Source organism: Belonocnema kinseyi, chromosome 5, assembly GCF_010883055.1.
Source record: "Belonocnema kinseyi isolate 2016_QV_RU_SX_M_011 chromosome 5, B_treatae_v1, whole genome shotgun sequence".
NCBI lineage: Eukaryota > Metazoa > Arthropoda > Insecta > Hymenoptera > Cynipidae > Belonocnema > Belonocnema kinseyi.
The window spans coordinates 144,825,771-144,838,655 of record NC_046661.1 but is presented as its reverse complement, the minus strand read 5'-3'; the positions used below and the strand labels follow the sequence as shown (position 1 = coordinate 144,838,655).

At 22.7% G+C, this 12,885-nt stretch overlaps 1 protein-coding gene across 2 annotated transcripts in view; it reads left to right on the top strand.

Annotated features, from left to right (window-relative positions):
- Positions 1 to 12,885, top strand: part of LOC117172800 — a 65,886-nt gene that overhangs the window by 21,241 nt on the left and 31,760 nt on the right. For both annotated transcript variants that reach the window (XM_033361028.1, XM_033361029.1), the window contains 2 exons: positions 3,076 to 3,314; positions 11,211 to 11,710. In XM_033361028.1, coding sequence (XP_033216919.1) covers positions 3,076 to 3,314; positions 11,211 to 11,710 — 739 coding nt within the window. The remainder of the gene's footprint in view (positions 1 to 3,075; positions 3,315 to 11,210; positions 11,711 to 12,885) is intronic.

Below are 12,885 nucleotides of genomic sequence, written 5' to 3'. Positions count from 1 at the left end.
CGGAGCGTTTTGAGCAAAATTTTGAATTTTCCAAAAATTGTTCATATGCAAAATCCAAAATTTTGCTCAAAACGCTTCGAAAAAATTCAGGCGTATTCCTTGTCTGATTACAAGAACTTTTTATTCTTGATGATTTTTCCGAAAAGCGCATCGTTTATTGTAAAAAAATTCATGAATGTTTTCGCAAAAATTTTGCCATTAAGATGCCATTTTGAAAATACTAAAACGAAAAATCGATCTTTGAACTATGGATTCTCAAAGTTTAGACATTTATTCCACCGGTTAGTGAGATTCCAGGTTAATTACAGACTCCAAAAGCTTTGGAAAATGGTTCACAAAAAAATAGGCCCGAAAAATCACGTTTTTTTTTTGTTTAAACTGCATTTTGGGATAATAAATAAATTTTTTGAGGAATTTCATTGGCACCGTCGGAAAGAGGAGATGTTAAGCAATAAAAATATATGTGTCTCAATTTTTTCTAGTGTCGAATAGTCTTAGTTATTGGCCGTTGAAAAGCAGTGTACCGGTAATGGCGTTTTGGCCGTTTAAGGGTTAAAATGTATCTCTTTGCTTGAAAATTCAACTATTTTGTTGAAAAGCCGTCTTTTTTTATTAATTTAATTGAGAATTAATTGTTTTTGCTTCAAAATTGTGCTGCTTGGTTAAAATTTGAATTTCTTTGTTCGAAAATTATTTTTTTAGGTGAAGATTTATCATTTTTGTTAAAAATTCAACTGGTTTGTTTGAAATTCGTATTTTTTTTTCTTTTTTTTTAATTTAACTGAGAATTAATCTTTTTTAAATGAAAATTCTACTGCTTATTTGAATTTTGAACGTATTGTTAAAAAAATATTTCTTCGGTTCAATGTTGACCCTAATTTGTTAATAATTTTTGTTGTTGTTGAAGATTTATCATTTCAGTTACAAATTCAACTATTTGGATAAAATTTCGTTTTTTTTTTGTTGAATTTAACTGAGAATTAATCTTTTTGGTGGAAAATTGAAATATTTGGTGGAAAATTCTCCTGCCAAGTTGAACTACTTTTTCCAAAAATTCATTTTTTGTTATTTAAAGATTCATGTTCGATTGATTTTTGTCTTCCTTGATTGGAAAATATTTTTCGCTTGAAAATTAGTTTTTTATTTGGAAATTCATCTCTTTGGTTAGAAAATTAACCGCTTTTGGTTGAAAATATAAATTTGTGTCAAGATTGATCTGCTTTGGTTGAGTATTCTATTATTTTGTTAAAAATTTATATTTTTTGTTGAATTTTTGGTTGAAGATTTGTCGTTTTAGTTCAAAATTCATCTCTTCGTTTGAACATTTAAATTTTGAAATAGTTGGTTAAAAATTTATATTTCCGGTTGAAGATTTATCATTTTAATTAAAAATTCAAATGTTTTGTTGAAAATTCGTCTTTCTTTTTTGAATTTAACTGCGAATTAATCTTTTTTTTTTGAAAATTAAACCACTTGGTTGAATGTTCAAATATTCCATTATAAATTTATTTTTTCGGTTGAAGATTCATAATTTTAGTTTAAAAATTCCAATATTTGGTTGAAAGTTCGTCTTTTTTTGTTAAATTTAATTAAGAATTTATTATTTTTTGGATAAAATTTGAACTACTTGGTTTAAAATATTAATTTTTTTGGTTAAAAATTTATCATTTTAGTTGAAAATTCAACTATTTTGTTGAAAAATCCGCCTTTTTTTTGTTGGATTTAACTGTGATTTTTTTTCGAAATTCTACTGCTTGTTTAAATGTTATTTAAATGTTTATTTAAATAAATAAATTATTTACTAAAATTTTTTTTTTAAGATTCAATTCACTTACAAAATTCAATTATTTTTTTGAAAATCCGTATTTCTGTTGAATTTAACTGCGAATTAAAATTGTATGATTGAAAAATATGCTGCGAGGTTGAAAGTTGAACTACTTAGTTCAAAAATTAATTTTGTTGGTTCAAGATTTATCATTCTAGTTTAAAATTATTTTCTTTGTTTAAAAAATTAAACTATTTGGTCGAAAATTTAACTAATTCGTTATGTGATGAAATGGTTGGTTAAAAACTTATTTTTCCGGTTAAAGATTCATCATTTGAGTTTAAAATTCTACTGTTTTGTTGAAAATTCTACAAATTGGTTGAAAGTTGAACTACTTGGTTAAAAAAATTAATTTTTTTTATTAAAGATTCAACATTTCAGTTGAAAATTCAACCACATTGTTGAAAATTTTAGAGCTTGGTTGAAAGTTGAACTACTTTGTTAAAAAATTAATTTCTTTCTTTGAAGATTAATAATTTTATTTTGAAATTCATCTCTTTTTTTTGAAAATTCAATATTTGGTTGAAAATTTAACTAATTGGTTGAATGTTAAAATAGTTACTTAAAAATTTATTTTTTGGTTAAAGATTCAACATTTTAGTTAAAAATTCAACTATTTTGGTGAAAAATCCGCCCTTTTTTGTTGAATTTAACTGTGAATTAATTTTTTTTTCTCGAAATTCTGCTTGGTTTGATGTTGAACCAATTGGTTAAAACGTTTTTGTTTTTTAAGATTCATTTCACTCACAGAATTCAGCTATTTTGTTGAAAATCCCTATTTTTGTTTGTTTTTTTCTTAAATTTAACTGCGAATTAAAAAACTTTGTTAAATATTCAAACAGTTGATTAAAAATTTTATTTTTCCGGTTAAAAATTCATCATTTGAGTTAAAAATTCAACTTTATTCTTGAGAATTTTACAGCTTGGTTGAAAGTTGAACTACTTCGTTCAAAAATTAATTTTTTTGGTTGCAGATTCATAATTTTATTTTGAAATTGATCTCTATGTTTGAAAATTCAATATTCGTTGAAAAATTTAACTACTTGGTTAAATATTGCAATAGTATATTAAAAATTTATTTTTAAGAATGAAGATTCATCATTTCAGTTAAAAATTCGTCTTTTTTTGTTGAATTTAACTGAGAATTAATATTTTTTGTTTTGAAAATTTATCTTTTTGGTGGAAAATTCAACTATTCGGTTAAAAATTCATATTCATATTGTCTTCGAATTTTATTTTTTTATTTTCAGAGCTTTGAAAAACACAAACCGGCTGCATGAGAAAGAGCTGACGGTAATTCCAGCAGACTCTCGGCACCAACCGATTCCTACTAAGAAGGATAATAAATCAGCTAATGAACCAAATGAAAAAATTGAAGAACCAACTTCAAGCACCGAACTTTACCCATTAGTTCATCGAATAAGTGACAATTGTTTGATGAACATTTTTCAGCATCTTCCAATTGTTGATCGAGTGAGAGTCGAAAGAGGTAAATTTATTTCCTTTAAAATTTATCTCGGTTTAAAAAATTCATTATTAGGTTAAAATTTTTATTATTTTGATGAATATTTCACCATTTTTGTTACAAAAAAAATCATACTTTCTGATTGAAAATTCAACAGTTTTGTTTGAAATTCGTCTTTTTTGGGTTGAGAATGCAGCTCTGCTGAAAATGCGTCTTTTTGGTTTGAAAATTTATCTCTTGTCCTAGAAATTTCATATTTTTTGGTTAAAAATGCAACTGTTTTCAGACATTATCAAAATCAATTTTTTTTTAACTGAAAATATAACTTCTATTTTTGGTTTGTAAATTTATCTTGTTTAGTTAAAAATGCATGGGTTTTTTTGAAAAATCTAATTTTTGGTAGAAAATTAATCTTCTTATTTAAAAATTTATGTTTTTTGTCGAAATTCAAGAATTTGATTAAAAATGCTTTTTTTTTTTTGTTGAAGATTCAGAAGTTTAGTTCAAAATTTATTTTTTGTGTTGAAAATTAATCAGTTTGGTTGAAAATTCATTTTTTTTTTTTAAATTAAAATTCAGCTGTTTCATTTTTGATTGAAAATTGATCTTTCCTAGTTCAAAATTCAATAAATTGAATGAAAATGGCCTTTTTTAAAAGAACATTTCACTATATTCTTGAAAATACACTTATTTTGTTAAAAAATCGATTTTGTTTATAGAAAATTATCTTTTTCTTTGAAAGTTAATCAGTTTTTTTTTACTTAAAATTCAATTATCCTGTTTTTGTTGAAAAATGTTCTTTTTTTAATTGAAAATTCTTCTTTTTTGGGAGAACTTAATTTTCTCAGTTGGAAATTCATTCCTTTGGTTTAAAGTTCAATTATTATATTTAAATGTTCATTATCTTAGTTGAATATTTCACAATTTTAGGTAAAAATTCATCTGTTTGGTTGAACATTAATTTTTTATTTATTTAAGTTTTGGTTGACAGTTTATCTTTTTTCAGTAAAAATTAATTTTTGTTAGTTTGAAAATTCAACTATTTTAGTTGAAGATTAATTGTTTTTGTTAAAAAGTAATATTTTTGGGTTCAAAATTTAATTGTTTTGTAGAAATATTTTTGGTTTTTGGTTTGAAAATTTAGTTATTAATTTAAAATTTAATTATTCTATGGATGTTGGAAAATTGAATTTTCTTAGTTGTAAATTCGCATTTTTTTACTAGAAATGTCATATTTCTGTTTGAAAATTCATCTTTGTTGGTTGTTGTTTTTTTTTTAATTTATATTTTGGGTTTGAAAGTTCAGCTGTTTTTTCGAAAAGATTTTTATTTTTTGCTAATTTTTTTTTATTTAAACTGAAAAATAAATGATTGCATGTTTTAAATGAAAATTGTTTTTCGAAAAAATGTATCTTCAAATTTGAAAATTCATCTTGCTGATTAAAAAACTATTTTTTTGAAAATGCGTGTTTTTTGTTTTTAAAAATTGATTTTTGTAGTTGAAAATTCATCTATATTATAGAAAATCCGTCTTTTTCAGTAGAAATTTAATCTTTTTGGTTTAGAATTAATTTTTTTGATTAAAGTTCATCACTTCGTTTTAAACTTCATCATCTCGTTTGTTAAAAAATTAACTATTTTCTTGCATTTTTATTTTGTTTAAAATGAATTTTTCTAACTGAAAATTTTATTATTCCACTGTTGGTTGAAAATGAATCTTTTTTAGTTGAAAATTCATGCATATTGCTGAAAATCCAACATTTTAGTTGAAAATTCATCTCTTTGTTTAAGAGATTATTTTGTTCAAAATTAATTTTTTTAATTTGAAAATTCGTCTGTTTTTGTACAAAATACATCTTTTTGCTCGAAAATTTAGTTTGTTTATGAGGAAATGTTTAACTATTTTCTTAAAAAGTCATACTTTTTTGTGGAAAATTCTGTTTTTTTTTTAAATTGAAATAATTCGCAGAAAATTTCCTTTTCGCTAAAAATTTTTAGTTTGCTATTGAAAAATAAAGTGAAATCTTTTCTTCTCGATGAAAGTGCAACTTTAAAAAAGACTCTTTTCCTTTTTAGCACAAATTTCATCTTTCTTGGATAAAAGTGCAACTATTTGGTAGAGAATTCAACTATTTTGTTAAAAATTTATCCTTTTTGGTTGAAAAAATTCGTCTTTTTGGAATGGAAATTTAATTCCTTCTGTAGAAACTTATTTTTTTTAAATAAAAATTAATCTGTTTTAAAAGAAATTAAATTTTTTCGCACAAAAAGGTAACTTTTTAGTAGACAATTAAACAGTTTTGTCAAAAACTCAACATTTTTGGTTAAAAAATCGTCCTTTTGGATTGAAAATTAAATTTTTTTCGTAGAAACTTATTTCTTGTTCAAAAGTGGATATTTTGATCGTGAAAATTTTAAATTCAACTACTTGAGTAAAAGTTAAACTAATAAAGTTAACTGAAAATGTAACTTTTCTATTGAAGGTTGATCTTTTTTGGTTGAAAATTCTCCTTTATTTGTAAAAAAGAAAATAATTTTCTTGGTTTGAAATTTCATTTTTGTTGGGTAAAAATACATCAGTTTTGTGGAAAATTAATTTTGTGCTGAAAAGTCATATTTTTTATTTGAAAATTAAATCTTTTCGAGAGAAAATTTGACTTTAAGTTTTTAACAATTTAGACAAATTGCTATTTCTTTCTTGAAGGAAACGTCTTTATTTGTTCAAAATTCGTCTTTTTTGTTTTAAAATTCTGTTGTTGTTTTTTTTTAACATGAATTATGACACTTTTTTGTTGGGAATTTATCTTTTTAGGATGAAAATTCAAGTATTTTCTTAAAAATTCATCTTTTATATATAGTAGAAAAGACACTTCTTCGTTTAAAATGAATTAATAAATTAAATTTTTTTAATATAACTAAATATTACCCTAACTATACTTGATTGAAAGTCAAATTATTCTGTTCAAAATTCATCTCTTTGATCTAAAATTCAATTTTTTTATTGAAAATTTAACTATGTTATTGAAAATGCCTTGTTTTTTTGTTAAAAATAAATTTTGTTTGACCGAAAATTTAATAATTTCATTTTTGTTCTAATTGGAAATTGAATTATTCCACTGTCGGTTGAAAATTAATCTTTTTTAATTTGAAAATTCCTTTATATTGTTGAAAATTCATCATTTTAGTTGAAAAAGCATCTGTTTGTTCAGGAAATTTATTATTTTTTTGTAAAATCGTTAATAAATTGACTTACTTGGTTAAAAATTGAACTATATTATTAAAATTTTTTTTTGTGGTTGAAAATTGAATTTTTTAACTAAAAATGTAATTATTCTATGCTTGGTTGAAGTTTTTTTTGTAACTGGAAAACAATCTATTATTTTTTTAATTAATTCACTTTTTTAACTGAAAATTTTACTGTTTTAATGAAAAATACGGTTTTTTTTGGTTAAAATTAATTTTCTTAAATGGAAATTTAACAATTTCATTTCTCGTTGAAAATTTGTCTTTTTAAGTTGAAAATTCATCTGTTTTTGGAAGAAAGTTCATCTTTTTTGTCGAAAATTCAGTTTGTTTAGTAGAAAATGTTCAACTGTTTCGTTGAAAATTCGTTCTTTTGTTTTGTTACAAAATAATTTTCTGATCGAAAATTTAATAATTCCATTATTGGTTGAAAATGTATCTTTTTAAGTTGAGAAATCGTATACTTTCGTAGAAAATTGATCTGTTTGGTCGTAAATTTATTTTTAGTAGAAAATTTAACTATTTTGTTGAAAATTCATTTTTTTTTGTTTTGTTAAGTATTCAGTTTTTCAATTTAATTTTTAACATTTCTATTTCTGTTTAAAAATTATATTTCAAACTTGAAAATTTGTTTGTTTTAATAGAAACTTCATCTTTTTGGTCAAAAATAATTTAATTATTCCACTGTTGGTTAAAAATTAATTTTGTTTAAATTGAAAATTCATCTGTTTATTTAAGAAATTAATTATTTGGTGAAAATTCGTTTTTTTGTTGTGTTGAAACTTAATTATTTTAATTGGAAATTTAACTATCCCACTTTTGGTTGAAAATTAATTTTTGTTGCTAAAAATTCGTGTATATTATTAAAAATCCACCTACACTTGGTGGAAACTCAAATTCTTTTGTTAAAAATTAATTTTTGTTGTTGGAAATGTTAAAAATTCACATTTTTTTGGTAGGAAATTAATCTTTATTGTTCAAAATTCATCTCTTTCGTCGAAAATTAATTTGTTTCATTGAAAATTTTACTATTATTATTGAAAATACGTTGTTTTTTTTTTGTTAAAAATTAATTTTTTTAACTGTAAATTTAACCATTCCATTTATGGTTGAAAATTTGTCTTTTTAAGTTTAAAATTCATATTTTTGTTCGATAATTTAGTTTGTTTATTAAAAAATGTGCAACTGTTTTGTTGAAAATTCGTGCTTTTTTTGTTAAAATTAAATTTTTTGGACTGAAAATTTAAAAATTACATCTTTCTTCTAACTGGAAATTGAATTATCTCACTGTTTGTTGAATATTACTCTTTTTTAGTTGAAAATTCCTGTATATTGTTGAAAATTCATCTGTTTGTTTAAGAAATTAATTATTTTGTTGAAAATTCGTTTTTTTTATATTTAAAATTAATTATTTCAATTGAAAATTTAACTATCTCACTTTCGGTTGAAAATTTATATATTTTTGTTGATAAAAATGCATGTATATTGCTGAGAATCAAACGATACTTGATTTAAACTTAAATTACTTTGTTAAAAATTAATTTTTTTACTAAAAATTTTAGAATTCCATTTGTGGTGGAGAATTTGTCTTTAAGTTTAAAATTTAAGTTTGAAATTAAAAAATTTAATTTTTCTTCTAACTGGAAATTGAATTATTCCTCTATTTGTGGAAAATTAATCTTTTTAAGTTGAAAATTCATCTATTCGTTTAATAAATTATTTATTTTTGTTGTTGTTAAAAATTCGGTTTTTTGGGTACTTAAAATGTATTCTTTTAATTGAAAATTTAACTATCCAACTTTTGGTTGAATATTGCTATCTTTTAGTTAAAAATGCATGTATATTGCTGGAAATTCAACTGTACTTGGTTGAAACTCAAATTACTTTGTTAACATTTTTTTTTTTTGAAAATGTTAAAAATTCACATTTTTTGGCAGGAAATTAATCTTCTTTGTTCAAAATTCATCTCTTTTTTGGTCGAAAATTTATTTTTTTGATTTAAAATTTATTGTTGATAATTTGGTTTTTTAAAGTAGAAAATTCGTTTCATTTTGTATAAAGTTCACCTTTTTGTTCGAAAATTTAGCTTGTTTAGTGGAAAATTTTCAATTGTTTTGTTGAAAATTCATGCTTTTTTGTGTTAAAAATAAAAATTTTTTACCGAAAATTAAAAAATTTCATTTTTCTTCTAACTGGAAATTGAATTATTCCACTGTTTTTTTTAAATTAATCTTTTTTAGTTAAAAATTCATTTGTTTGTTTAAGAAATTAATTATGTTGTTGATAATTCATTTTTTTTGTGTTTAAAATTAATTATTTTAATTGAAAATGTAACCATCCCACTTTTGGTTGAAAATTCATGTTTTTTGTTGTTCAAAATTCATGTATATTGTTGAAAAATTGATCTATTTGTTTAAGAAACCAATTATTTTTTATTTTTTTGAAAATTCGTTTTTTTTGTGTTCAAAATATATACTTTGAATTGAAAATTTAACTATCCTACTTTTGGTTAAAAATTATTTTTTTTTCTTTAAAATATTAAAAATTCACATTTTTTGGTAGGGAATTAATCTTTTTTGTTTAAAATTTATCTCTCTGGTCGAAAATACGTTTTTTTTTATTACAAATTAATTTTTTCAATTGAAAATTGAAATTAAATCAAATTTTCAACTGTTTTGTTGAAAACTCGTGCTTTTTTGTATTGAAAATAAAATATTTTTACCGAAAATAAAAAAATTCCATTTATCTTCTAACTGGAAATTAAATTATTATTCCACTGTTTGTTGAAAATTAATCTTTTTTTAGTTAAAAATTCATCTGTTTGTTTAGAAAATTAATTATTTTGTTGAAAATTCGTTTTTTGTTTGTGTTTAAAATGTATTCTTTTAATTGAAAATTTAACGATCCCACTTTTGGTTGAAAATTCATGTTTTTTATTGTTCAAAATGCATGTATATTGTTGAAAAATTGATCTATTTTTTCAAGAAATCAATTATTTTTTATTTTTTTGAAAATTCGTTTTTTTTTTGTGTTCAGAATATAAACTTTGAATTGAAAATTTAACTATCCTACTTTTGGTTAAAAATTAATTTTTTTCTATAAAATATTAAAAATTCACATTTTTTGGTAGGAAATTAATCTTTTTTGTTCAAAATTTATTTCATTGGTCGAAAATATGTTTTTTTTTGTTTGTTAAAAATTAATTTTTTCAACTGAAAATTAAAATTAAATCAAATTTTCAACTGGTTTGTGTGAAAATTTGTGCTTTTGTTTTATTAAAAACAAAATTTTTTGGCCGAAAATTTAAAAATTCCATTTATCTTCTAACTGGAAATTGAATTATTCCACTGTTTTTTTAAAATTAATCTTTTATAGTTGAAAATTCTTCTGCTTGTGTAAGAAATTAATTACTTTGTTGAAAATTCGTTTTTTTTTGTGTTTAAAATTAATTATTTTAATTGAAAACTTTACTATGCGACTTTTGGTTGAATATTGATATTTTTTAGTTAAAAATGCTTGTATATTATTAAAAATCCAACTATACTTGGTTGAAACTCAAATTACTTTGTTAAAAATTAATTTTTTTCTTGAAAATTTTAAAAATTCACATTTTTGGTAGGAAATTAATCTTTTTTGTTGAAAATTTATCGCTTTGGTCGAAAATATGTTTTTTGTTTTGTTAAAAACAAAATTTTTTGGCTGAAAATTTAAAAATTCCATTTATCTTCTAACTGGAAATTGAATTATTCCACTGTTTGTTTGAAAATTAATCTTTTATAGTTGAAAATTCATCTGCTTTTTTAAGAAATTAATTATTTTGTTGAAAATTCGTTTTTTTTGTGTGTTTAAAATTAATTATTTTAATTGAAAATTTAACTGTGCGACTTTTGGTTGAATATTAATTTTGTTATGTTTGTTAAAAATGCATGTATATTATTAAAAATCCAACTATACTTGGTTGAAACTCAAATTACTTTGTTAAAAATTAATTTTTCTCTTGAAAATGTTAAAAATGCACATTTTTTGGTAGGAAATTAATCTTTTTTGTTCAAAATTTATCTCTTTGGTCGAAAATACGGTTTTTTTTAAATTAATTTTTTCAACTGAAAATTCAAATTAAATCGCATTTTCAACTGGTTTGTGTGAAAATTTGTGCTTTTGTTTTATTAAAAACAAAATTTTTTGGCCGAAAATTAAAAAATTCCATTTATCTTCTAACTGGAAATTGAATTATTCCACTGTTTGTTTGAAAATTAATCTTTTATAGTTGAAAATTCTTCTGCTTGTGTAAGAAATTAATTACTTTCTTGAAAATTCGTTTTTTTTTGTGTTTAAAATTAATTATTTTAATTGAAAACACTTAACTATGCGACTTTTGGTTGAATATTGATATTTTTTTAGTTAAAAATGCTTGTATATTGTTGAAAATCCAACTGTACTTGGTTGGAATTTACATTAATAAAAAAAAAAATTATTTTTTGTTGTTGAAAATGCATAAATTGAATTGAAAATTCATCTCTTTGGTTGAAAAATTAATTTTGTTGAATCCACTTTCGATATTCAATTGAATAAGTGAGGTAATTTCGAAATTGGGATTTCCTAGCAATCCTATATTCACATTTAAACAATTAATTAGTGGAGACTTGAATTTCAAAAGTGTTTTTTTTTTTTTTTTAGTCTGTCGACGATGGCGAGACTTGAGTAAGGATTCGTGGCGAACGCTGCGAAGACTCGATGTCAATTCCTCATCCTGGGGTTGCAAAAGTGTCGAAATAGGAACATCAGATCTCTATCAGGTGCTAAAACGCTGCGGACGTTTTCTCACAATGATCACTTTTTTCGAGCTCAATCGAATGATGTCTCTGAGAACTGTCTTCATAATTGGAAAGCTCTGCCTAAACCTGAAGATCGCCTATCTTGGCACCCTGGAAGTCACTCCTCGCGAAATTTTCTTCCTCCTGTCGCAGTGTCCGAATCTCGAGTTTCTAGAGCTCGACAGTTACCACTTTAGCGACCGAGACTTCAGTGAAATTTTCGCCAAGAGCAAAAAGCTCAGGTATGTGAGCTTTGAAGAGTCCAAGATTGATGGGTCCTGCTTTATCAGTCTGCCGGAGGAGACTGAGACGATCGTTTTTCACGAACCGATCCGGGGAGTCAATCACATTATTTTTCACTCGGTAAGTCATTTTTTTTTTTTTTTTTTTTTCTATTACTTTTCAAGAAAACTTTCTCGATTTTTCTTTTCAATGTGTACCGAATTAATTGGAACTAATAAGAAAAACGGTTTTCTTATGAAAGTTAATTCTTTCTTTATTAAAAAATGTACTATTATGTTTTTTGCGTACAGAGTTCATATCTTTTTGGTTAAACGTTTAATTATTTTCTTGAAATATTAAATGGTTTAAAGAACTTTAATCTAATTTGGTTGAGGATTTCACTATTTGGTTAAAAAATTTAATTATTTTGCTAAAAAGTGATATTTTTTGTCGGAAATTTAACTGAGCTTTCGTTGATATTTTGTTTTCGTCATTTATTATAGAAAACTCGTATTTATATTGAAAATTCAAACTTTTTTTAGTAGAAATGTTTTACATTTTCGGGTGAAAATAAACTTAAAAAAATTAATATAGTTCAGTTGAGGATTCAACTATTTTATTAAAAATTTAACAATCTTCTTATAATTTATCATTTTTTATTAAAAATAAAAGTTTTTTTTATTTAATTAATTTAGTTTGGTTGAGGATTTAACTTTTTTTTTAAATTCGACTATTTTTTTTTAATACATCTTTTTTGGTTCAAAAATTCAACTATTTTGTTAAAAAGTAGCATTCTTTATTATTATAAAATCAACAGTTAAAAAAAATGAATATAGTTTAAGAATTAAATTATTTGGTTAAGAGATAAAATTATTTGGTTCGTCTTTTTATTGAAAATTCTAATTTTTAGTAGAAATAACACATTTTTTAATGAAAATCAACTTTTTTTTAAAATTAATCTAGTTTCGTTGATGATTCAACTATTTCATTAAAAATTTAACAATCTTCTTCAAATTTATCTTTTTTGATTGAATGATTGAGTTTGATTGAGAATGCAATTATTTGGTTAAAAAATTTAATTATTTTGTTAAAAAGTGATATTTTTCGGAAATTCAACTGATATTTAGTTGATAATTTGTCTTCGTCATTTATTATAAAAAATTCATCTTTTTGTTAAAAATCTATCTTTATTAGTAGAAATGTCACATTTTTTGTATGAAAATCAACTTTTTTTAAATTAATTGAATTTTGGTTGAGGATTCAACTATTTCATTAAAAATTTAACTATTTTCTTTAAATTTTTCTTTTTTTTTTTT